The 26737-nt window shown below is 39.2% G+C and overlaps 2 protein-coding genes across 10 annotated transcripts in view; both read left to right on the forward strand.

Moving 5' to 3' along the window:
- The window catches only part of CRYZL1 (crystallin zeta like 1), a 33637-nt gene extending 17527 nt beyond the window's left edge, over nucleotides 1–16110 (forward strand). The window contains exons 7-14 of the mRNA XM_007090433.3: nucleotides 827–895; nucleotides 5515–5648; nucleotides 6927–7038; nucleotides 10236–10334; nucleotides 11391–11512; nucleotides 12300–12405; nucleotides 14896–14941; nucleotides 15469–16110. Of these exons, the coding sequence (XP_007090495.1) occupies nucleotides 827–895; nucleotides 5515–5648; nucleotides 6927–7038; nucleotides 10236–10334; nucleotides 11391–11512; nucleotides 12300–12405; nucleotides 14896–14941; nucleotides 15469–15568 (788 nt within the window). The 3' untranslated portion in view covers nucleotides 15569–16110. The remainder of the gene's footprint in view (nucleotides 1–826; nucleotides 896–5514; nucleotides 5649–6926; nucleotides 7039–10235; nucleotides 10335–11390; nucleotides 11513–12299; nucleotides 12406–14895; nucleotides 14942–15468) is intronic.
- Nucleotides 16111–16131: 21 nt separating this feature from the next.
- The window catches only part of DONSON (DNA replication fork stabilization factor DONSON), a 28105-nt gene continuing 17499 nt past the window's right edge, over nucleotides 16132–26737 (forward strand). For 8 of the 9 annotated variants that reach the window (XR_006222230.1, XR_006222229.1, XR_006222232.1 and 5 more), the window contains exons 1-11: nucleotides 16132–16954; nucleotides 17689–17769; nucleotides 19084–19287; nucleotides 20240–20418; nucleotides 20663–20719; nucleotides 21137–21315; nucleotides 22496–22577; nucleotides 22687–22791; nucleotides 23472–23670; nucleotides 24781–24993; nucleotides 25842–25987. Coding sequence is in view for 2 of the 9 variants with exons in the window: in XM_042999249.1 (XP_042855183.1) it covers nucleotides 16553–16954; nucleotides 17689–17769; nucleotides 19084–19287; nucleotides 20240–20418; nucleotides 20663–20719; nucleotides 21137–21315; nucleotides 22496–22577; nucleotides 22687–22791; nucleotides 23472–23670; nucleotides 24781–24993; nucleotides 25842–25979 (1839 nt within the window). In the remaining 7 variants the exon portion in view is untranslated. The remainder of the gene's footprint in view (nucleotides 16955–17688; nucleotides 17770–19083; nucleotides 19288–20239; nucleotides 20419–20662; nucleotides 20720–21136; nucleotides 21316–22495; nucleotides 22578–22686; nucleotides 22792–23471; nucleotides 23671–24780; nucleotides 24994–25841; nucleotides 25988–26737) is intronic. The other variant, XR_006222233.1, reaches the window with a different exon arrangement.

The raw sequence follows: 26737 nt of genomic DNA on the forward strand, positions 1-26737 counted from the left end.
GCAGAGATGCTCCCTCTCTACTCTTGTAAAACCAAAATTTTACTGGAAACACTTAGTTTATTGGCTATTTTAGAAATCCAGAGTGAATACTATTTTGCAAATATATATATTTATACTATTCTATCCTAACAGTCACACAAACATATAAAATATGACTTTAATAGTCTCAAAAATTAACCCTTTCTCTATGGAAAAAGATTCATAGGAAGATATTCACCTAAACTGAGAAAATATTTTACTTTATGGCTTGCTTGAAGTTGTTGAAAACAGATTTGTAGAGAGGTTTTCATCAGCTTTTTCTGGTATTGCCTTTGACTCCTATGTTTCTTGGACTATTTATTTCTGTCTTTCATGTCTTTATTTGTCCAAGAAGTCAATGACAGTGTGTTACTCAAGATTCTTTTTATAAGAGACCAAAAATAAAATCAAACTAGGGTAGAGGAAATGAGATTTTACTGGAAGTGTACTAGGGTGTCTTAAAGAACCAAACTGTGGGAAGGTAGCTATTCACCAGGGACAATTTTAATGAGGAACCAGGTGCCCCCAAGACTCTGACTTGGCTCTGTACATTGGCCACTGCCTTTACTATCACTCCAAGGTGAAAGAAGAGGGAGTAAAAGATAGTACAGGTGATGAGCATGCATGACAGAAAATGAACAATCCACTTCCCTTCCATACTTCTGAGGTCTCTCCCTTCCCCACACTAGTAATGACTGGAATCTTCCTCAAAATTCCATTGAACAAAATTTAGACTAATACCAGCAACTCATTAGTAGCGAATTCATTTTGAGATTGTTTCCCTGAAGTTTCTCCTATTAATTTCCAGGAATTCTGCCACTAGATTCTGAAGACCCCGGGCTTTGTGAAGTTGTTAGAGTGCACGAGCATTACTTGGGTACGTGCCAGTCTTTTGCAGCCCATGTAAGTCTTACGTCTTTGATGCGTGGTGTTTAGTAACATTGTGTTGTATTTGCATCTACCTTGAGTAATAAATAACTGTTGGCTGGTCACATGAACACTGCTAGCTTATATTAATATCAGTAAAATTCATATTCAGACCAAACAATATATAGACCTTTAAGTTTTACTTACACTACCATGGACAGAGATTTGAAAAGTGGTTTCTTTCTTGACTCTGAAATTATATCCCTGATCAGAATCTTTTTTTTATTGAAGTATAGTTGGCATACAATGTCATGTTAGTTTCAGGTGAAGAATTTTTGTTTTTTTAACTTCTTATTCTTGGTTGTCAATTGAACTTAAAAATATACAAAAATCTAAGGGCTCCCGGGTGGCTCAGTCAGTAGAGCATGTGACTCTTTATCTTAGGGTTGTGAGTTCAAGCCCCATGATGGGGGTAGAATGTACTTTAAAAAAATTAATTTCAGGGGTGCCTGGGTGGCTCAGTTAAGCACCCGACTTCAGCTCAGGTCATGATCTCACAGTTTGTGTGTTCGAGCCCCGTGTTGGGTTCTGTGCTGACAGCTCGGAGCCTGGAGCCTGCTTTGGATTCTGTGTCTCCCTCTCTCTCTGCCCTTTCCCTGCTCATGCTCTCGCTCTCTCTCTCTCTCTCTCTCAAAAATAAATAAACATTAAAAAAAATTTTTTTAAATTAATCTCAAAAGGCATTTTTCTGGAAGTCTGGGGCCTATGCTTATTTATATGTGTATTAAACCTAGATAATGGAGCCAAGTATGTGTCTTCCTTTGAATGATACAGCTCACTTTCAGATACCATGCCATGAAAGTCTTTGATCCATAGCTATTTTGATGCTATGCAATTTGAAAATTGAGGACCATCACTAGCTTTTTTACAAGTAACTGTACTATTTTTGATCCCAGAATGTCGTTGGGCCTTATTTCAGCTATCCTTTTGAGAACCTTGTAACTGTGGAATCAACTAAAACCTTTCATTTGGATTCCCAGGCTTGAGTTTTGACTAAGTTCCCTAAATTAAATTGGTATAGAAAGTTAAGTATTGAAGAAACGAACAAAATTAGGCCCATTCTTTTAGCTGTTGCTGAACACTGGAGAATTATAAAATGGACCAGAAGGAGCAAAGCAAATTGGAACATTAGTTTCCTAGCTATAAAGCTTAAACCAAGACAAGCAACCCACACAAAAGACCTTTTATTTTCCTACAAATCAGGAATATTATAGTCCAGAAATCCATTAACATCTATAAAGAATACAATTCCAGATATTCCTTAAGAAAGAAAATACAGTAAAATGTTTCTTTGAAAGAGGAACTTTCAGAATGGCCACTTACTGTGACAGCTTGTCTTTGGGCAAGACACTGGACACATTCACCAAACTAGATACCCTCTAAGCCCTGTTGCAGCTCCAACAAAAGAGGAAATAATTTCAGTACAGTCCCTGAAGATTTGCTGGAGGAAATATTCAGTGTAGCACAACTCTTTTAGTTTCTACTAATTCTTTAGTGATTTTTTTAAATGAAAGTTCAGCACCCAGTCACCTTCAAATAAGTCTGTTCTGTCACCACACCAAAGAATTAGGTTCCAAACAGCGTCCCCAAAATGCCTTATTAATCATTTTACAGAATATTAAAGTTAAGAAGCTGAGTAATTCTTCCAGCTCTTTTGTGCTTTCAGTTCTTAAGACATTTATGTCAAAGAATAATTTTTTTCATTCAAAATTTGGTACACATTTTCTGCATTATTTTATTAGACCTAAGATAGAATTGAAATTGTAATTCTTGGGTTTGATATGCTGTTGTTATGGTCCTTACATGGCTCTTTTATTTATATTTTCAGTGTCTATAACATAATAAACACTTGTGGATCATCACCTAACACAAAAGCAAGAACCTCAACATTAAACCACATGTAACCATGTAATGTTACACCCTTTGCTATCTAAGTGTAGTTTGATTACTGTTAGCATTCTTTAAACGACTACGTGTTTGATTTCTTAATGAAAATACAGGTAGCCCTAATTCTTATAATGGGAGACATTGCCCAGAAACAAAAATAAAACAAAAATAAACTTCATGTATCTTGAGCATGCACTATGCGAGTAGATGTACTTTAGAGTCAGGCATTCACATTTATTAGCTATATGGCCTCAGACAAATTAATTACCCTGAACCGCATTTTATAATCAAGAAAATTGGGAGAATAGGTACCTTTAAGAGTTTGGTAAAGAATAAAGTACCATGTGTGATACCATCTGGTGCTCTATTTTAATGCCTTGCCTGTCTGAACATTTTCAGCGTGTATGCGTAGGTACTCACTTGCCCACTAGATGGCACAGCGTGTATGTGTAGGTACTCACTTGCCCACTAGATGGCACCATTTGGTAAATGCAATGCTCACTGTCCTGTACTGTACCATCTCAACTTTTGAGGAAAAACATTTGAAAGAGCTAGTAAAGACTAGGGAAGTGTAATAAAGTTGACCTTAGGCGCCCACATTTGCGGGCATCTGGGTAGCTCAGTCGGTTGAGCGTCTGACTCTTGATCTCGGCTCAGGTCATGATCCCAGGGTTGTGGGATCGAGCCTTATGTCAAGCTACACACTGAGCATGGAGCCTGCTTGGGATTCTCTCTCTTTCTCCCTGCACCCCTCCTCCGCCTGCGCTCTCTCACTCTCTCTCCATAAATAAATAAATTTTTTTTAAAAAATCACATTTGGTGTACAGCATAAGAGCCTAATGATTAAATGTATTAAGGAACAGCTTAATGATCAGGTCATATAGAGGTCTTTAAACTATATTAGGAGTTTGCATTTTGCTTCAAGTGTGTTGTTAAGCCATTGATGAATTTTAAACAGATCAATGTTAGCATGTTATTTATGTTTTTAAAAGATCATTCTGATACTTCTGTTTTCCAAAGCCACCATGAAAGAGATTGAAAAGAAGTTATAAAGTTGAAAATAATATTTATAACACATAAACAAGTGAATGATTCATCTAGAATATATTTTTAAATTCCTATAAATTAGGGGCGCCTGGGTGTCTCGGTAGGTGAAACATCCAACTCTTGATTTCAGCCCAAGTCATGATCCCAGGGTTATGGGATCAAGCCCTGTGTCAGGCTCCACACTGAGCATGAGGCCTGCTTGAGGTTTTCTCTTTCTCTCCCTCTACCCCTTTCACACATGTGCTCTCTCTATAATAGATAGATAGATAGATAGGTAGATATTAAATAAATTCCTATAAATCAATAAGAAAAGACAAAAATAACAGAAAAATTGATAAAACACTTGAACAATTACTTCACAAAAGGAATTCCAGATGGCCCAGAAACACAGAAAGGTGCTCAGTGTTAGCAGTAGTGAGGGAAAAGCAAGTTGAAGTCACATTAAGAAACCATTACACAGCCACATGATCGGTAAGAATGTATACTAATACGAGGGGTTGATAGAGACGTTCACAGTAATAGGAGTTCTGTTTACACAGCTGTGGGAAAATAAATTCATACAGCCACTTCGCCAGTATGCAGTGAAGTTGAAGGCAGTATACCTGTAACCTGGGATTTCCGTTCCCAAGTAATAGCCTAGAGAAAACCCATGCAACAGCATAACACCATCTTTTATATGAGAGCATGCTCAGCAGCATTGTTTATAACTGCCAACAACTGAGAACGACACAAATGCCCCAAACCGGAAAGTGGGTCACCAAATGAACGTGTTTTCATGTAGTGGAATGCCATAAAACACCCTAAGAAGGAAAGCACTGCAGCCACGTTTACACAAAGGGGCATGTCTTAAAAACAATGCTGAGGGGAAAAGCAAGATAGAAAAGAATGCATATGCTATGATTCCATTTAGATAAAGTTCAGAAACAGGCAAAACTAAATGACACTGTTTAGGAATGCATACTTGGGTCATAAACTAGGCAGGTGAATAAGAAATGAAGTTAGAATGGTGGCAGCCTCTGGCCAGAGAGACCAGGCTAAGGCTGTTGGGGTGTGGGCTGTTAGGGTGGTGATTACTTGTATATTTGCTCTGTATTTATTCATCCATCTGTACTTACGTTTCATGTACTTTATTGCATATGGTTTTTTTAATGTGTAATTCTTTTTTTTTTTTTTTTTCATGTTTATTTATGTTGAGAGAGAGAGAGAGAGGGCATACCTGAGCAGGGGAGGGACAGAGAGAAGGAGAGAGAGAGAATCCCAAGCATGCTCCGTGCTATCAGTGCAGAGCCCGACACGGGGCTCAAACTCACGAACCATGAGATCGTGACCTGAGCCTAAATCAAGAGTCAGATGCTTAACCGGACTGAGCCAGCCAGGCGCCCCTGCATGGGTTTTATTTCAGAATATAATGTTTAAAAAATGCACACACATACCAGCTCCTATGCTGAGGGTGCACTATGTATGGGTGAGAATGGAACTAGGGAAACCGAAATGTAGGTAAGGATAATAGGAGTAGAGGCTTGGGCCAGCACCAGGGTGGGAGCCAGAGATGGAGAGAAACAGAGATCCAGAGATCCAGGAAGCAGAATTAATGGGACTTGCAAACTGATTGTTTACTCTTGTTCTTTCTGACAGTTCACAAGCCAGAAAAAGTTACATGGACAGAAGCCGCTGGAACCATTCGGGATGGAGTGCGAGCCTATACGGCTCTGCATTATCTTTCTCATCTCTCTTCTGGAAAATCAGTGCTGATAATGGATGGAGCAAGTGTAGGTGCTAATAGTTCTGTTAAGAAACAGATCAAAATTGGGGCACCTGGGTGGCTCATTCGGTTGAGCGTCTGACTCTCGGTTTCAGCTCAGGTCGTGATCTCACATTTTGTGAGTTCGAGCCCCACATCAGGCCCTAAGCTGACAGCATGGAGCCTGCTTGGGTTTCTCTCTCCCTCTCTCTCTGCCCCTCCCCCACTTGTGCTGTCTCTGTCTCTCTCAAAATAAGTAAATAAAAAAAAAAAGATCAAAATCCAGCAAACTTAGGAAACAGGCCGTCCACTTGCTGATATAATTCTTTGCCAACAGCTTATTCATTGATTTCTTTATCAAATTCCCATTTTGTTAAAATAGGCAGCCTTTATTAATAGGAGATAAAACTTCTTAAGTATATTTAGTTTCTTATTACTTTGAATCTGCTGGTACATTAAAAAAGAAGACAAGCTGTGTTTTTATGCCTATTACACAAAGCCTGAAATAGCTCATGAAATCTTTGAAGCAATGCCCTAAAACTCCCTACCAATTTTGTATATCCCTCACACTTACATTAATAAGGTATTGATTGCATTTACAGATGGATCACACAAGGTAAAAAATATTGCTAATGTCAACATATTACATGTACCACCAAAAGAATAGCTCAAGACATTAAAACTACATAAAAATAGATTCTGTTACAAACACAATGTTACAAAACTTGGGGTGAGTTGTTACAGTTTTATTTTCTGTCTGGCCGTTAATGAAAATTCTTATTTCCCCTGCTTTTCTTTTGCAAAACAGGCAGACCTGTCTTTGTCATTGGCTTCAGCCTGATGTCCAGCATCAGGATAATAGGTTTTCCCTGAACTGACCCCTCAGGTCAGCAAAAGGATGGATCTTTTGAAGGTGCTTTGATCTTTAAAAGAAAAGTAGCTGGACTCACACATAAAATGAAATTAGCTTAGACCACCGTGCTGACAAGGCCCGTAAAAGCCCATTTTTCTCTTTCTGAGGCCAAGTGTCTGAATGCAGCCCCCCATCTTGAAATTACATGCAGTGGCCAGACTGGGTGACAGCAGGTGGTACATGCACCTGTTCTGCCACTCCTTGTGAAGAAGCGAGTCAACCAAATGTCTCAACCTTGTCCATATTGTTTTTCCTTATTTTATCAGATAACATTAAAAACTATACTAAAGTAGCACTCAAACTATTATACTCTATTAAACAGCCTATAAAAGAAGTTAGCTGTGGCTTCTGCCTTATATCTATAAACCTATTTTGTATTTTTTTTCCACACAGGCACTTGGTATGATAGCTATTCAGTTAGCACACCACAGAGGAGCCAAAGTGATTTCCACAGCAGGCAGCCTCGAAGACAAGCAATGCCTTGAAAGACTTAGGCCTTCTCTAGGTGGGTAATATTACTCAACACAGACTTTTAAACAGAAAATTTTAAAGGCATATCACTTTATTTTTTTTTATTATTATTATTTCTTTTAACGTTTATTTATTTTTGAGACAGAGAGAGAGCATGAACAGGGGAGGGGCAGAGAGAGGGGGAGACACAGAATCTGAAGCAGGCTCCAGGCTCTGAGCTGTCAGCACAGAGCCCGACGCGAGGTTCGAACTCACGGACCGTGAGATCATGACCTGAACCAAAGTCGGACGCTTAACCGACCGAGCCACCCAGGCGCCCCAAAGGCATATCGCTTTAAAGGCTGTACTCGTAAAACAAAGTACAAACTCCCAAATGAAAGTCACTGATAAAATGCACTTAGTATCTGCGCTAAGTCCAAGTTTACCTAAGTGATAGTTTTAATTTTTATTCTTTTTAAACCTACATTTCTCAGTGTTTTTTCTTTTTTGCCCCATTGTTAGCAACTTACCCAAGTTTGAATTAGCTGAACTTTGACACAGTTTCACAATACCTGATACCTCTTTGTTTTACTCAATAAATCAATATGTTTGTATCACCTTGTAGGTTTCTCAACCTCTTTTACCCAGTGATAATATACCTCTAAAGTTGTCTGTTTTCTGTGATACACTAGGAAGGAAGATAATCCACTTACACAGAAAACCCAGCTCAGATGTAGTTTATAATGAATAGGACATGGTGGAGACTGGGGAGCTCTTAAAAAAGTGAACCTAGGGACTTAAATGTGAGACGTGAAACTATAAAAATCCTAGAAAAGAGGACAGGCAGTAATTTCTCCGACATTGACATAGCAACATTTTTCTAGATATGTCTCTTGAGGCAAGGGAAACAAAAGCAAAAATAAACTATTGGGACTACATCAAAAGAAAAAGCTTCTGCACAGCAAAGGAAACAATCAGCGAAACTAAAAGACAACCTACTGAATGGGAGAAGACATTTACAAGTGACGTCTCTGATAGAGTTAGTATCCAATATTTATTGGATATGCAAAATCAACACTCAGAAAGCAAATAATGCAATTATAAATGGGCTAAAGATATGAATACATGTTTCTCCAAAGAAATAAAGACGGCCAACAGACATGAAAAGATGCTCAACAGCTGTCATCATCAGGGAAATGCAAATCAAAACTACAATGAAATATCCTCTCACACCTGTCAGAATGGCTAAAATCAATAACAAACTACAAGTGTTGGAGAGGATATGGAGAAATAGGAACCCTAATGCACTGCTGGAGGGAATGCAAATTGGTGCAGCCACTGTGGAAAACAATATGGAGGTTCCTCAAAGAGTTAAAAATGGAAATACCTTGTGATTCAGTAATCACTCTACTGGGTATTTACCTAAAAAATATAAAACACTAATTCAAAAGGATACATGCACCCATATGTTTACTGCCGCATTAATATTTACAATAGCTAAGTCATGGAAGCAGCCCAAGTGTCCATTGGTAGATGAATGTATAAAGAAAATGTGGTTTATCTGCAATGGAATATTACTCTGCCATAAAAAAGAGTGAAATCCTGCCATTTGCAACAACATGGATGGAGCTAGAGAGTATAATGCTAAGCGAAATAAGCTAGTCAGAGAAAGACAAATACCCTATGATTTCACTGGTGGAATTTAAGAAACAAAACAAATGTGTAAAGGAGAAAAGAAGAAAGAGAGAGCCAAACTAAGAAACAGATTCAACTCTAGAGAACAAACTGATGGTCACCAGATGGGGGGTGGGTGGGGAGACAGGTGAAATAGGTGAAGGGGATTGAGAGCACACTTACCGTGGTGAGTGCTAAGTAACGTATAGAATTGTTGAATCACTATATTGTACACCTGAAGCTAATTTAACATTGTATGTTAACTGTACTGAAATTTTTTAAAAATGTGCTCAACAAAAAATGAGAAGATTAAACCTGACCGCACAACAGTGCGTATGGAAGGAAAAAAGAAAATAGAGACTGAAGAAAATGAACAAGGAGCGGAGAAAAGATAGGAATGGAAAAACAAACAGATGAAGAGAAAATAGGATGAGCAGAGTACATGTGAAGGGCAGGCAGGCAGGAAGGAAAGGTTCATTGAGTGTTAATGTGAATGATATGTCCTTAAGTCATCAACCCTGTGTTCGTGAACCAGGGAGCAGCATCTAGCGAATTTAACTAGCTTGTCCAAGGATATATGACTGAAAGGATTGGAGTGGGATTTGAACCCACCCTTGTCTACCATTGAAGCCTACATTACTCCCATTGGTACATTACGCTTCTGGCAGAGGTAACCAAGACATAGAAGAAAGATTAAGGCAGGGACTGGAGAAAAAAGTTATAAGACCTTGAAAATGAACTGTGTTGAAGAGAAAGATTTCTTACTGGTTAACCCTGCCCTTCCTGGCTGCCTCAGTTCCCTTTTCCTTGTGTCCTCCCCATGCTCACCCCTGTCGCCCACATATTAGATCACTGTTGTTCTACACCTCCAGTCTGAGCAGCTCTAAGAGGAATTCTTTTTACAGAAAGGTGCTAAAATATACAAAACAAATTATAAACCTGTGTCTTCATTTGTGAGTTCAAAGCTGAGATTTTGTTTTATTCGCTCATTGGCTTGTTCTATTGATATAATACTCTAAAGCAGCCAGTTAAAAATGTTTAATTTTCACTATGCTGAAAATAATCATGTTTTGTTCCCTTAACCTTCATGATTTTTCTTCATTTTGGGGAACAACTGGGGAAGGCAGTGGGGGCGGGGAGTGGATTTCTACGACTGAAAAAGGATAAAGCAGCCTCTAATAGAGAAGTACCGTATCACACAAGTACATATTTGGCTTTTTAGCTTTAAACTCTATTAAATCTAAACATACTTGAGAAATTGCTTAATCTTTTAGTCTCTGCCTTAATATATGTATCTCTGGGGTTTACAGATTCTCTGTTCTGGCTATGTATCTTTTAGCTATAGGGAACAGTCCTCTGTTGAACAGACAAGCCTTGGAACACATTATCCACAAAATGTTCAATATATTTTTTTATGTAATAGAAGAGTCCCTTACTTTAAATTGATCTTACCACTGTTGGCTTAGAAGCGAAAAAGTACAGTTTGGATCCAGTAATTGTTTGAACCACTCAACACATTTCAGAGAACAGAGATTTACTTGTTTTTCTTACGATTGCCTGACTTCCTGACCTTTACAGCCCGAGTCATCGATGTATCTAATGGGAAAGCCCATGTTGCTGAAAGCTGTTTAGAAGAAACAGGTGGCCTGGGAGTAGATATTGTCCTAGATGCTGGAGGTGGGTACTTTACTAAATCAGTAGTCTTTGTTATTTTTGTAGTGTGATGGATGGATTTCAAAATAAATACATATAACCAGGGAATAATTACTAACATACTTATTAAATTGATGTCATGTTCTGTTTTTAACTTTTCTATTTAAACTGGAGCTTCTTTATTACCATTGTAAACACTGTCTGGAAGGGAGAACATGCTTATCTCTAAAATACAGGCATTGGAGTTTAAGTGTCTCTACGGGAAATGGACACACATGATCTCCTCAGTGGTTCCCAGATGATCCACATTAGTTCAGATCTCAGCCAGATGCTTAGTCAGTTCTGCTGTGTCTGGCTGCCCTGCATTGGACGGTTGACTTCTGTAATCTCTGTTTGGAAAAAAGTACAGAATTTTGTTCCATTTTTATATTCCTTGAACTTTTGTTAGGTAGTATCTATTTAACACCTAATCTGTACACACTTAGGTAGTGCCATTGCACGTGAAAGATAGGATTCACAAGCCTGCCAAGGGATTCTGTTCGTACTTTGTTAAGATTATCTTCTGTGATGAGAATCATAGATGAATATGTCTGTGACCATCTTAATGTGTTTGTTTTTAACCAGTATTTTCAAGACTTGAAATTAACTTAGAAAAATCTTTCAATGAAAGTGAATGTGTGCTTCATTAACTTTTCAAATGTACATTTCCAATCATTAAGTCAAAGTATGACTATCTTGAGCTCCTTAATCAGAAGTCAACTTTTCCCAAAGAAGTAAGCTATCAGTGTTATTATTAAAGAGGTTATGTTACCTTGCCTGGTTTTCAAATGAAAATAAGTTTTTTGTCTTTAGTTATTTTACTTATAATTAAATCTAGAGTAAATTCTATGGCCAGTTTTAATGCAAAAAATATATTTTAAGGTGTCTGAATATATTGTGTGTTATTGTTTCTAACTTTCTCGTTCCTACATTAAAAAGTAAAGAAGACTAGTTTGAAGAATAAATTTTTGCCAGATTACTATAAAATGTATTTCTTGTCTCTCTCTCTCTCTCTCTTTTTTTAAACTACTCCCTTGTAAGTGAGATTATATAGTAAAGATGATGAACCAGCTGTAAAATTACAACTACTACCACATAAACATGATATCATCACACTTCTTGGTGTTGGAGGCCATTGGGTAACAACAGAAGAAAACCTGCAGGTATTATCAGAAACAATAAAGCATTACTATTACACTAAAAGGAGGTAATTAACAAAGAATAATGCCTAAGTCTTTTGAGGCAAGATGTAGAGAAATTATAAATTCTGAATTATACCTGTTTCCAAAGAAATGTAGCTTTCTTTTTTTACTTTAGGTATATATCAGCCAAAATGTAGAAATAGTGCCTAGGAGAGGAGTTCATTCAACTTTCATTTAGTGGTTTAGAAATAGTGACTTTTGAATTTTTTAGTAGTATCTCAAATAAGGTTTGTTTTTTTTTTCTTAGTAACAACATTGTTGACATATACGTACCAAAATATTTTCTATATAAAATTATGACAGCTTCCCAGTTATTCAAATTGGAATTTACTACATACGTGTGTTTATACATTGTGTACCAAAATTATATTTCTCAACAGTATTCAAATTAAATATTATCGTGGTTGATATGCAAATACCATAGTTCTCCTATATTAATCTTCACTGATTTTCCGACATCCTCATGAAGATAACTGGTAAGTAGCAGCCAGAAATCTCAGTGCTCACACGTGTACTCGTGAATGTGTACACACAGGCTGCCACCCTGTCATCTCTACCATGGCCTTTTGGACAATGAATTAGAAAAGAAAACATTACAGTTCACATATTGTTGCTGAAGTTTGTGTGCTGATTATTTGTGCTTTGGGTATTTAATTTGCATAGAAGTTTTTCTGGCTCAAGATAACAATCATCCTTCTGCTATTAAACTCACAGTAAATGATCAATCTTTGTGTATATTCTCTCCAAGTTGGATCCTCCAGATAGCCATTGCCTTTTCCTCAAGGGAGCGACGGTGGCTTTCCTTAATGACGAAGTTTGGAATTTGTCAAACGTACAACAGGGAAAATATCTTTATATCCTTTTTATCTACTGACTTGAGTTTCTGGCTTGAAATTTACCATGTGCTCTCATCATTAAATTCTTTAATAATGATAATTAATAATAATAGTAGCTAACTCTCATTGAGATGGCAAACAATATTCCAAGTGCTCTGTAGGTATTAATTTATTTAAACATGGAAACAGCACTATGAAGTGTAAATACTATCATTATCCCTCTCTCACAGGTGAAGAAACTGAAGCACAGAAAGGTTAATACATGCCCAAGGATGCAGCTAGAAAGTGGTGGGACAGGAATCACCCAGACAGTCTTGCTGGTTTGTGAGTCGAATGGGAGAGAAACTATAAGATACATGCAAAATTTTGTTTCATTTTCGACTTGTCGTTACAGAAATTACACATCACCTTGACAGGCTGCATCCTTAATCTAAGCTATCATGGAGCTATTAGAGAAGACATTTCAGAATGCCTGTCTGCATTAAAGAGTTTGTGGGGTGTTGTAAGATGAGCAGTGCCAGGAAATCTTGGTCAAATGAAGATGGGTTTGATTTTTTCCTTTTATGGAATTCATTTAGAGAAAAATCTGGTGAATGAAGCCAAATCATTCCAGTTTTGGTGAAAGTAATGAAATACTATCTTGAGAATGTGAAATCAGTTCCAAAAGAATGGTCCAATTCTCTTTAGAGCAGGGTCAAACGTAAGAATAAAACTTTTATTTCGGAGGTAACTGTTTTAAAGGCCGCTGCACTTGGTAAAAATCTTAATATATTGGATAAAATATAAGTTCTTATTACTAATAGGGTATATCTGTGTGTGAAGAAAGACACTTTCATAGCCTTGAGTTTCTCTCTACTGAATATCATACTTTGCTTTTGTTAAATGTGTGTATATACATATGGTACTTATAAGGCCCACCTCCTCTAAGAGCAATGACAATTCAGAGCTTTCAAATAGGAATATTTAATTAGTACCCTGCATATGTTGAGTTTTAAAAAATACATTTCTTTCTCTTTTTTTAAGATTTTAAGTAATCTCTACACCCACTATGGGGCTCGAACCCACAACTTTGAGATCAGGAGTCACCTGCTCTACCAGCTAAGCCAGCTAGGCGCCCCTACAAAATACATTTCAAAACTGGAAATTTCCCTTAATGTAGTGAATGTGTGAGTTTAAAATATTTCTGATTAAATATTTTTCTATTAAATTTGGAAAATAAACTTAATTTTTAACTTTCTAGAAGAATTCTTCAGATTTCAATTTTAAGCAACTTAATTGTCCACTAATGTTGTAATTATCAAGAATATCATGGGATGATGGGGCACTTGGGTGGCTCAGTTGGTTAAGTACGCGACTCTTGATTTCAGCTCAGTTCGTGATCTCATGGTTCATGCCCATGAGCCCATGGTTCATGGGTTCGAGCCCCATATCAGGCTCCATGATGACAACATGGAGCCGGCTTGGGATTCTCTCCCTCTCCTCTCTGGTCCTCCCCTGCACTCCTGCGTACACTCTCTCTCCCTCTCTCTCAAAATAAAATAAACATAAAAAAAGGATATCATGGGATGTTAACAATAGAGAATACCATGTGTAAAGAGTACCATTAGATGGCGTGTTTTGAATCTTACATGTCAGTAGCTAGGCTGGCTGCTTTGCCTGTGTTACTTAATTCCCTATACACACTCTCTCAGAGTTACTGTTGGCATTTTCGTTTAACAGAAGTAGAGAATTTGTAGTATGTGAATATTCTTTAGGTCCTTTTTAAGAAAATCTATAAAATGGTTTGTGTTCATACTTTCTAATTTGCATTTTCTAAAGTCCTGAATTCTAAAGTCCCGGAATCAGACTTTAGTCCTCATTTGTGGGGACCCCTCAGTGGGTTCACACATGAGCCAGTTGCTGCTTGTGATTTAACAGAGACCTCCTTCCAACTGTGTGATTATATGGCATGTTGTCATTCGCTGGCACTAGCAATCGCATACTCTCAATCCTAATATTATAATTTCAATTAAGTGACTGCATGTTTTTTTCTTAATGTTACAGTATTTTTTACTCCCTTCACGACAAACCACAGTTTAACTTTTCTGCACACAAATTTTGAGCTAATTAGCGGCCAGTTTAGTAAATAAATGTGCACCTAACATAAGAGACGTGAGTGTTAAAATTGTTTTTTAACTAAAAATACCATACATAGTGCTAAAAGGCAAAGTCGACACCATTTTATTTCTCCAGATTGGAGGTAACATTCGTCATTACTTAGGACCAGGCATGAGGCTTGCTTCTGTCGTCACTTGTCCTTAGAAGTTTAGGCTCTCTTATGTCACCACTTCTCTCGGGTCGGTTCCGCATTTCCCCGTGTTCTAGGTAAACTTCACAGCCTACAGAATTTCTGTAACTTAAATTCTCAAACTTCTGAGAGTGCTGAACTTAAATGGGTGACCTGCCCAACATCTTCCCTTGTTCAGTTCTCCCTCTGTTAATTGCCACCTTAACGATCTTTCCAGCTACGTATCTTAAAGGATGTGATGGAGAAGTTGTCAAGTGGTGTTTTTAGGTACGCTAAGTAACCAATCACTCTTGTTTATTTTTCTGTTGTCAAGGAGGTAAGGCAAGCATTTCTGCTTCTGTTTCAATATTCACAGCACACTTTAATGCCTCCATGTTTTACTATTTTGTTTAAATAGCTGCTCTTTAGTATTCTTCCAAGTGTATCTTGTGATACACCAGTAAGTATTCCCTAAGATAGAAGTGGCCCGTGATTTCTCCTTATGCCGTTCCATATGGTACCACACCACCTTTGCTTTTCTCATCACCCTTCCGAGAGCAACGTGAAATAACCAATAGCTTGAGAAGAGGGAAAAGTACAGTTTTGGTTTTTAAAGTTGGATCTGGGAGTGGATAAAGTAGGCATTTTTCCCCTTCAAAATTTAGCCACTTTTACCAGTGGATGAGTAATGGATGAGTTTGTTTGGATTATTTAAAATAATAGAGTTGAACTATAGCAGTTGTCAACTAGCATCCTATGTGTTCTACTCATCTCTACCTTGACCTGACTTTTCTAATAATTTCATTCTTCTTCAGGCCTCAGTTGGATGAACCCATTCCACTATATGAGGCGAAAGTTTCCATGGAAGTTGTTCAGAAAAATCAAGGAAGAAAAAAGCAAGTTGTTCAATTTTAATTTTGTTTTTTCTCAGACATCAGTCGGATAAACCCCTTCCAATACTTGAAGCCAGAGTTTCCTTGGAAATTGTCCAGAAAAGTCAAGGAAGTTAAAAGCAAGTTGTTTGGTTTTCCTGCTGTGAGTCAACATGCTCAAAGTTACTTGAAATTTTTGAGAAGTATTTGAAAAATTACAAAAACGGTCAAGACAGTTCTATAACATCCACAGGGAATATTCTGAAATTCGTTTTGGTCGTTTCCATACATTTGCCTCGATTATAAAATTCTTTCCATGAAGAAACTACCTTTGAGAAAAGCCACGCTACTCTATTGATAAAGTTGTCTTTTGGTACGTCAAAATAACGTTATTTTGTATCAACTCCGTTCTCAGTACCATCCTCCCTTAGCCAGCCTTTGCTGTCGTCATTTAATCGTTTGAATATATTTTCAAAAGATCTAGTCCATAGATACTTAAAAATTTTTTCAAGTATTCATTTATTTCAGGGTTTCCTCGGGATCAAACGGCACCATCAGCATAACTTGCCGGCGGCAGCTGCAGTGTATGCGGGGTGGGGGGCCGTGGGGCGGGAGGGCTGCTGTGGCGTTGCGTGCGCAGGGGGATAGGAGGCCGCGCTGATTCCCTGCCAGGGTTCTCTATTTTGGGCAGGGGGATGTTGGCGCAGGCCCTTCTCCCCAGCTCTAGACGTCGCCACTGCCCTCCGTAAGCTTATCGAAGCAGCGGCTCAAGTGTGACGTCTCCTTTTCCTCCGAGCGCCTAGTCCTGAGCTCGCGCCATCCCTGCTTCGGATTTAAACAGCGGGCAGCTGTTCCGGTGCCGGATAGGGGAGTGCACATCGGTGCCCTGGACCGCGTATTTCCCAGCTACTTGTACCCTCGAAAAGACTAGGGTCCAGGACCTACGAGGGACGCCGGGACGGCGGACCGGAGCTGAGAGCGGGAGCGGGAGCGGGGCCGCTCGGGCGGCCGACGGCGCACGCGCTCGATGCGCGTCGGGGGCGGGGCTGCGTCGGGGCGGGGCCAGCGCGCGCGGGAAGCGCCCACGGGGAGGCCGGTCGGCTCCTCAGCGCCGCGCGTCATGGCCCTCTCGGTTCCCGGCTACTCGCCCGGTTTCAGGAAGCCTCCCGAGACTTTGCGGCTCCGACGGAAAAGGGTCCGGAGCCTTGAGGCCGCCGCTTCACCCAGGGAGCAGCCCGAGCCGGCGCCCCGCCGCGCCGCTCTGGCCGCCGGGCTGCTCCTCCGCCCCTTCCCGGCGGCTGCAGGCAGAGGCGGCGGCGACCCGGCCGCGGCCCGCAGGAACCCCTTCGCCCGCCTGGACAACCGGCCGCCGGCCGCCGCGGAGCCCCCCGACGGGCCGCCCCGCGGCCAGCAGGAGGCGCAGGACCCGGTGAGTGTGGAGGGGCCCTCGTAGCGGACCCGGCTGTGAATTGGGGCGAGTTCTGGGGTTCGAGGCGAAACGGGCGCGGAGAGCGGTGGCCGCCGCGGTGTCGGGGCCCAGAGCCTCGGGAGCGGCCGCTCTGAGAGGTGGGCTCTGTGGGAAGTGCGCCCCGCGGGCGGCTCGCGTCGGCCGCTCCTGCGGGAAGCGGAGGGCACTGAGCGCGCACCCCCGCGGCCCGGCCCGGGACGGACGAGTTCGGGCCGCCGCCTCCTGGGGGTTAGGGACCGGTGGGGAGACAGCTCGAAAGATCCTGGAACAACTCGTCGTGGAAGGCCACTTCGACGGGACGATCGCTGGGGACCCTCCTTCCCTCTGTGATTCAGAGCCTCCCTTTCTGACGCGCTTGAAAATACTCTGGAGATGGAGGAATGTGGAGGATTCCTGGGGTCCCAATTGCCTGGCTTTTTTTTTTTTTTTTTTTTTTTAATCCCAAAGCCTTTTGGGTCTTTTTGCGGTTTCTCCGTCAATCACGAGAAGCCAAATCACCGGCCTTTTGTCCCCTCGATTTTGATAGTAAAGTTCAGACACGAAACAAGCGAAGCGCCGACCTATTGATTGGGGGGGCATGTGAATGCCCGCACTTGGCATTTATTGAGGAACGTGGGTCGGGTGAAGCTCAGCGCCTCTTTAAAGCAAACCCCAGCATCGTTTACGACTTAAAAGCACCATTTTTCCCTCCTCAGTGTTTAGATTCTAATCAAGAAAATGATTTGCTCTGGGAAGAGAAGTTCCCCGAAAGAACAGCCGTGGCCGAGTTACTCCAGGTAATAGTCCTTGAATGTCATCAGAATGCGTATTCTTAGAATCTACGTCCGTAGCTCTCAGAAGCATTGACTTGGCAAATCGTTTGGCAGAGTGCTGAGGGCGTGATCACCCTTACCAGGGGAAGAGATGGCGTCAGCGCGGTAATTGCCTTTGGATGATGTAGGCATGCTGTTTGTAATGGTACCACCGCTCAGGTTGGTGTAGGTAGAGGATTTCCTTCGACCTCCAGCAGTTTTGTGACACCGTCCCTCTGTGGGTAGCGACAGCTCCAGCTGGTCACTCCACACGCAGCTGCTTTTTGAAGGTAGTCCTCAACTGACTCTTCAGACTAGATCCCCACATGACCGCCACAGGCTGGGGCGGGTCGCTGACCCTTGCCGACCTCACCACAGCACACACAGTGTTGATTCCATTCCCCAGGTACTCCTGTTGTGATAGTTCAACAAAGGCATGGGGCGCCTGGGTGGCCGTCGGGTGTCGAGCTCACATCATGATCTCACGGTCCGTGAGCTCGAGCCCTGTGTCAGGCTCTGTGCTGACAGCTCAGAGCCTGGAGCCAGCTTTGGATTCTGCGTCTCCCTCCCTCGCTCTCTGCCCCTCTCCCGCTCCCACTCCATCTCAGAAATGAGTAAATGTTGAAAAACAGAACAAAAAACAAATGCATAGTTTGTCCTAATAGGAGCAGGCTAGAAGAGCTCTCCAAGACCCAGTCTCCCTTTCTTGTAAATAAAAGGTCTTCACAGAGTGTATTAGAAATAATTCCCCCTTCCCTGTTTTTTTGTGATGTTACCTTAAGGGATTATTGTAAGTGAGAATATTGACTTGAAAGTACAGCAAAACAGCTTGGAAAGAAATTTTTGAGATCAGGAAATGGGTCTTAGGTAACATTATGGCCTCTAAGAGCCCTACCTAAGTTACCTGCAGGAGCACCTTAGCCCTGCTTCCAGAGTTTTAGAGGCTTAGAAGGTGCTTTTTGGGGAAGATTTCTGCTTTGATAGCAATATCAATAGTAGATTTTTTTTTAATCATCATCATGGAAATAGTATATGCCTCTTATAACTGAACTATGTAAAACTAAAAGGTAAAATGTACCCCTTCACCACTACCACCTGTATAAATTCCCACTTCCCAGAGAAAGGCACTGTCAACAGTTTAGTCTCTTTCTAGAGTGTTTCATAGTGTGTAGTATATTTTCAGTGTTATTATAGTTTGTAAAATTTTGACATTTTAGTGATCATGTTGGTAAAATATGTAGATTGAAGGAGGTTTTTTTCGGTACTCTACTAATTTTTATGTTCTTTGTTTTCTAAAAGACTCCACAAGTATCATTCTCCAAATCTGATATTCCATCCTCAGAAAGTACTGAGTTACCTGTGGACTGGAGTATTAAAACTCGACTCCTTTTCACCTCTTCTCAACCCTTTACCTGGGCAGATCATTTGAAAGCACAGGAAGAGGCTCAAGGTATCATCCAGCATTGTAGGGCAACAGAAGTTACTTTGCCTCAAAGTATACAGGTAATTCTGAAAGAAAAGGAGTATGTTTAAAAGTTTCAAATTAATTGTAAAATGTATTTCTCTGCAAAATGTCACAGAAATTTCCTTCTAGTAAGTTTTTCTTCTGACATTTAAAGACACAAGGACGTGAGAAATTTTATATTTCCCAAGTGGTGCTTTCAAACAGTTTTTTCTATCAGATTCAATAACTGCCTGTTAAATTTAGAGACCTGTCCTAAGAACTAGTTAATGTTACAGGCAGGAATTGTTTGAACTAAACTATTCTTTTCTAGGCCTTTTGAGGAAAAAAAATATAAGGGAAAGAAATGAAAAGCTATTGAGTAGAATCGCAAAGGCAGATTGGTTACACTATTGATTTTCTGACATAATGTATACTCTTTTTTTTTATACACACTAATTGTGACTACCTGGTTGATCGTCTGTGTAATGTAGTAAAGTTAATGAGTTCTAGAATGGTTTTAGAGAAATGTAATTGCATTGCTTTCAGGCAGCTCATCAACTCAAACTAGGTTAAAAGCGATTACCTAAAAGAGGTCTTGGTACTTCTTTTTTAATAAATAGATCAGGATGATGTATGATCCGCATTACCCATTTTCACTAGCTACTGTTGAAACATGGTTGTGTGCGGAGAGGAGTTGAACATAGCGTTACTTATGTACGATATATGTCCCCACCTGTAACCCTACCCTAATGATGACAGAGATAGTTATTCTCAGGAGAAAACAGGAGAGATGGGAGTCCCATCTGTGTTTAAGTCTTCCTTCTGATGTGGTTCAACATACAATAAATATTGGCAAGAATAAACTACATTTTAGCTCCCGTAACAGTTATTAATACTTTCCTATAGGAAACCGTAAATATTCTCAGACTAAGTGGCATATTCAGTACTTTTTAAGGAAATTTTATACTTCTAGTGTGGCAAAAACTGTTCGATGTCATCTCTGGATTTTAGGATCCCAAACTCTCCACTGAGCTCCGATGTGCCTTCCAGCAGAGCCTTCTCTATTGGCTCCACCCTGCCTTTCCTTGGCTGCCTCTGTTCCCTCGCATTGGAGCTGATCGAAAAATGACTGGAAAGATAAGCCCTTGGTCAAATGACGAAACCTTGCAACACATTTTAATGAGCGATTGGTAAGATTAGTAAAAACTTGTGCATCCCAGTAGTAAATTTTACTTTTTAACAGTGTTCTCTGTTATTTATGATACAGGAATGTGTAGTGGTAACAGGATCTCTGTGTCCTTCTGAATTATTTTATCTAAACTGTTAATAGCCAGCATTTAAATTACTTTTTTTTCTATTCTTTATGCAATTGTGTAAGTGCGGTAGGTGTTCTATAAATACATGCAAACGTTCTTTTACATTACTTCTTGTCAGTGGCCGCTTCCTTTCTCAGCAGAAGCTGCTCAGAGAAAGTCAGCACCCAGTTACCAAGTAAGTTTTGTTTAAAGAAAAAATAACTAGTGTTTAAGCGGTCAGCACTATTTGTTAAAGTATTTAGAAGTCATCAGTGAGTCCCATGACCAGTTTTAGTCCTTTTAAAAGCCAAGTTATGCGGGTGCCTGGGTGGCTCAGTCAGTTAAGCATCTGACTGTTGATATCTGCTCAGGCCTTGATCTCAAGGTTGTGAGTTCAAGCCTCATGTTGGGCTCCATTACTGGGTGTGAAGCCTACTTAAAAAATAAAATATAAATAAAAGCCAAGTTATGTACATAGTGGCAAAAATTCAAATCATTATAATATTTGTGTTGTGTTTTAAATCAAATGAGTATCAAACTGAATTATAAAAATAATTTTAGATGTTAAGCTAAATGTGTAATAATACCTAAAGAAAATTTTTTTGCTTCAAAGGTCTGTGAGCTTCACTTCTCTATATAATTTGCTGAAGACAAAACTTTGCCCATATTTCTACGTTTGTACCTATCAGTTTACTATCCTGTTCCGTGCAGCAGGCTTAGCAGGAAATGATGTAATCACAGCTCTCATGTCTCCAACAACTAGAGGAATAAGAGAAGCTATGAAAAATGAAGGTAAAACTATAGGTTTAAAATGAGAATACCACACTATATAGTAAGCACTTAAAAGCTAAAATGTGAGGGGTGCCTGGGTGGCTCAGTCGGTTAAGCATCCAGCTTCGTCTCAGGTCATGACCCCATGGTTCATGGGTTCCAGCCCTCTGACAGCTCAGAGCCTGGAGCCTGCTTCAGATTCTGTGCCTCCCTCTCTCTCTGCCCCTCTCCCACTTGTTCATCCTCTCTCTCTCTCTCTCTCTCTCTCTCACTCTCTCTCACTCTCTCTCACACACACACACACACACACACACACACACACACAAATAAACTGAGAAAAAGCTAAAATGTCAATTGTCTTTTTACCAGTTGAATTGTTTTCTACCAGTTTTACCTATATTTTTTAAGAAACATCTTTATTTCTATTTTTTTTTTTCCAGCAGTGATTTAAGTTGTCTCCTAAATTACTTAGCTTTAAGTTAATAGTGTTCCCTTTTCTGACCTGATAAACACACATTGGACTGGAAAGTTTCCATCTGAATATAATTTCCTCTAGAAATTCCTTTATAGTAGAAATTACCTACCCCCTTTTAAAAACACAATTTTCAAACTGGGTCAACCCATTAATGCTCATGAAATCTATATAGTGGGCTCAATCAGCACTTTTTAAAAAAAAATGAAACAGTATGGGGTGCCTGGGTGGCTCAGTCAGTTGAACGTTTGACTCTTGATTTGGGTTCACTCAGGTCATGATCCGAAGGTCATGGGACCAAGTTCCTCATTGGGCTTTGCACTGAGCGTGAAGCCTGCTTAAGGTTTTTTCTCTCTCCCTCTGCCCTTCCCCTGCTGACTGACTCTCACAAAAAAAAAAAAAAAAAAAGAAAAAAGAAACCAAGTAGAATGTACTTTAGGAAAGAGTACTATACATGTAGTGAGAGTATGTATTGTTTCCTCAACCTTTTGTTTCAAGGAGGTAGGGGTGTGTGTGTGTGTGTGTGAGAGAGAGAGAGAGAGAGAGAGAGAGAGAGAGAGAGAGAGATGGGCTACTGTCCAGAAAGTATGAAAGCTATTGCCTTAATAGAGCAAGTTTATAAACAGGTTCAAATCTTCAAATTTTATATTCTCTAAAAGGGCACACTTGTTAAGTTCTTGTAGACAATATTAAAACTCAGTTAAATTTTTCTTTTATTTACTCATGTAGGTATTGAATTTTCTCTGCCGTTAATAAAAGAAAATGGCTATCAGAAGAAAAAGACATCTGGAACAAGCTTGGGAAATGGAGAGTATGTGATTAATATTTTATATCAACCAGTGACTTGCGGACTCAGTGCAATAGTTTTGTAGAGGAAACAGCTTTATGAAATGGAAACTCTAACTATAACAATTTCCTAGGGAACAAGTAATCAGTGATGATGATGAAGATGAAAGTTTTTCCTGGCTGGAAGAGATAGGTGTGCAAGACAAAATTAAAAAACCAGACATACTCTCTATCAAGCTGTATCCTTTCAGTTGTGTTAACTAGAAATGATTTTTGTTCAGTTAAGTTAGTGATCAATGTAATGTTGATTGGTAATTTTATTTGACTATAAATCTTAAAATATTTTAAGTTGCTATTTAAACTAATTCGTGGGGCACCTGGGTGGCTTAATTGGTTGGGCATCTGACTTTGGCTCAGGTCATTATCTCGCACTCTGAGTTCAAGCCCCATGTCGGGCTCTGCGCTGACAGCTCAAAACCTGGAGCCTGATTTAGATTTTGTCTCCCTCTTTCTCTGCCCCTCCCCCACTAGCACTCTCTCTCTCTCAAAAATAAAAATATTAAAAAAAATTTTTTTTAAACTAATTCTCTATCATGACGTTAAAAAACTCCCTAAGTATCAGTAAACCATGAACAATTATTACTAAACAATTTTTTTAAAAATGAAAACATTCTATATAGAACATATTTTTGACTAAGGAACAAATTTGTTTTTGTTAGGTATCAAATTTCTAGCAAATTCAGAGCGTCAAAGAAATTTTGATTTAAACAGATAACCTTATAATTGCAACTAAGTGGGATAGCAAGAACATTTCCAGTTCCGAGTGGGAAGAAAGGGTCCCGGGTGATTCAGAATCAGGATGACTTTTTCCCACTGGTATGGGATTTACATTTGCAAGTTCCTTGACTGTCATCTTTAGACGCAAAGAGAAACATGAAGTGCAAATGGACCACAGACCTGAGTCTGTTGTGTTGGTGAAGGGAATGAACACCCTTACATTGCTGAATTTTTTGATAAACTCTAAGAGTTTAATTGCAAGCTCAGGCCCACAGGCAGGACTTCCACCAACCCTCTTATCCCCTGTAGCTTTCCGAGGTGCCACAATGCAAATGCTTAAGGTAATGAAAGGGGGGAAAAATTCTAATTTTCATAAACTGGCTTTTTAAGAAGAACGAAGAACAGATTCTTGATTTGTTTTTAATAACTGCTAGCATTTTGCATGGTGCATATTGTTTCGCTTTCCTCCCAGCAAAAAAATTCGTTGATCTAAAGGTGTATCAAAAGAATTATGTGCAAATATGAATTATATGAAATGTTTTATTTGAATTCTATGAAAATGAATTAATGAATGAAAATGAATATGATTGGCAGCAAAAGCACCTTGGTGTTCCTTTTTTCCCACATGGAAAAGTTGCTTAATCTCATTTTGTCTCACTTCTTAACTGGCGAAAGAACATAGCCAAACATGTTGTGTTAAATTATAGATCTCAAAACCTATATCATGAATAAATGGAAAGAGTAGTTGTGTGTCCATATTGTTTTAAAAAATTATGCATATAAATATAAAATACATATTGAACGTTAATAGCAGAATTGAATTTTTATTTTTGTCCAGTATTCTGCATTGAAAATATACCACTGAATTGGGGTGGGAGGGTAAAAAGGGGTAAAGGGGAGTGGGAAGTATGTGCTTCCAGTTACAAAATGAATTAAGTCAAAGGGACAAAAGGTAACAGTGTCGGGCATATAGTCAATGGCATAATAGTGTTATATGGTGACAGATGGTAGCTACACTTGTGAACACAGCATATAGAGTTGTAGAATCCCTGTTGTACACCTGAAACTAATGTGACATTGGGTGTCAACTACCATTAAAAATTTTAATCAAAATATATAAATCAGGATACCATACGAAAAATTGTATTTTGTAGAACATACTGAGACTGAGTCCTAATTTGGAGATGTGCTCTAGATGGAGAATTAACATTTTTACTCGTATAACATTCTTTTGATGTCATATGAACTACTTTGTGCTATACTCACAAGTGTAGTTACTGTCACCATACAATGCTATTATAATACCACTGACTGACTGTATTCCCTCTATGCTGTACCTTTTAGTCTACAACTGTTAAAGAGGGAAACCCAAACGAAGTTACTGAACAAATCTTTAGGGACAAAAGCTTGAGAGACGGTGACCATAATTTTTTCTTTAAATTTTCTTGAAGGCACGAAGTGTAAATGTGAAGACACAAGCTGTTTCTGGATACAAAGATCAATTTAGTTTGGAGATTACAGGTCCTATCATGCCTCATTCTCTACATTCTGTGACCATGCTACTCAAATCTTCACAGAATGGGTCATTTTCTGCTGGACTGTATACACATGAGCCAACTGCTGTATTTAATATCTGCCTGCCAGTGAATAAAATACTGGATAAGGTAAGTAGACAGCTGTAAGCATATTTCATTGTAGCTAGTTTCCTCAGATGGGAGAAATCAATGATTTGCAATGAGCCAAACTTGTATCTCAGGTTATTCGACTGTACTGTTTAATTTTATCAATCACAGTTACTAAGATGAAGGGATAAGGTCTGGTTTTTTTAGGGGTAAATTTTACGAATTTAGATTGTTGTACTCAATAATGACTAAAGAACTTTCCAGACAAAAAGAAAAGGCAAGTTATTTTCATGGCTATCTCAGATCCAGAACTTAATACTGCTAAATACCTTTATTATAAACAACTATGGATATTTAACCAATATTTGCCTTTAATTTTGGACATAGTAAAGGTTTTTATTCACGGGTTATAATTAAGACCTTTAAAACTGCCTCATGCTTCTATCATTTGCCAGATTTCTAAAAATTACCAAAACTGTGTATTTCTGGATGCTATTGCTAGACGTGAAAATTTTTAGCATCAACTTCTATTGATAATGAACTGCCTTTACCTCATAAACATGAATTAGGGCATCCGTTTGCCAAAATTCCCATGGTAATTTTAAAAATCTGAGTGTTCAAGGGTGCCTGGCTGACTCAGTTGGTAGAGCATGCGACTCTAGCCAGGGTTGGGAGTTCAAGCCCCACTTTACATGCGGAGCCTCTGAAAAATAAAGGGGCAGCCAGCTGGCTCAGCCTGAAGAGCATGTGCCTTTTTGCCAGGGTCGTGAGTTCGAGCCCCACAGTGGGTATAGAGATTTCTAAAATATATATATACTTAAAAATAAGCAAAATCTCAGTGTCCAAAGACTGATGTGCTTCTTGACTAACTTGAATACAAATTTCCATAGGAGACACTTCAGGAGGAGCTTGGTAACTGTGGGTTGCACCCTAAGACTCTGGACCAACTTAGTCAAATACCAACACTGGGAAAATCATCTTTACGGCTTGTGGAATTGAGTGACTTCGTTTATAATTGGAGATCCTGAACACCAAAGTAAGCCTAAAAGGAATCTTTGAGGAAAAAGCCTTCTAGCAAGGAAATTCAAGATTCTTATACCTTTGGCTCTAAAGTTCATTTTGGAAGTTAAAGGAATAGAACTTTAAAATATTCAAGTGTTGATAAACAACCTTTTAGCTTAATTTTTATTACGTGCATTAAGCAAAAGGATTAAGGCTTTAAATCAACATTTTGTTTTTACTATTCTGATTAGATAATTCAGGTATAAAGATAACTCCCAACTCTTAACCTCAGAAACTTGAATGAGACTTCCAGACCCTTACAAGCTAATTATAAACGGAGTAGAAAACGGAGTATTCTGAATGTCAGTGTTGCCTTGTAAATGGCAAACTGAAGCTAAGTTAGTATTATCTACTGGCATTTTGTGACCGATGGCATCAGGGCAAAACCATATTTGACCATTTACCTATACCTACAGTTATATGCAGGTTCTAGATTATAAAGATACAAATGTAGACAAATTCGTATTTGTAGACAAATAGCTAATTGTTGATGTCTCTACCTTAGTTGCCTTCATTCTCATTTCTAATTCCTCCATTTTCAAATATATTAAATTTGTTTTTTTTAATGCATGTTAATTCAAAGAGGGGTATTTTGTATTCCACATAGAATAGTGTTAATTGTAAAGTGTGCTCAGCTGTCGTGGTAAAGGAGTATTTCATGTTCTTGTAGGTATTTGTGTGTGTGCACGCGCGAGTGTGTGTGTTGTGTGTGTAATTCAAATTT

Source organism: Panthera tigris, chromosome C2, assembly GCF_018350195.1.
Source record: "Panthera tigris isolate Pti1 chromosome C2, P.tigris_Pti1_mat1.1, whole genome shotgun sequence".
Taxonomy (NCBI): Eukaryota; Metazoa; Chordata; class Mammalia; order Carnivora; family Felidae; genus Panthera; species Panthera tigris.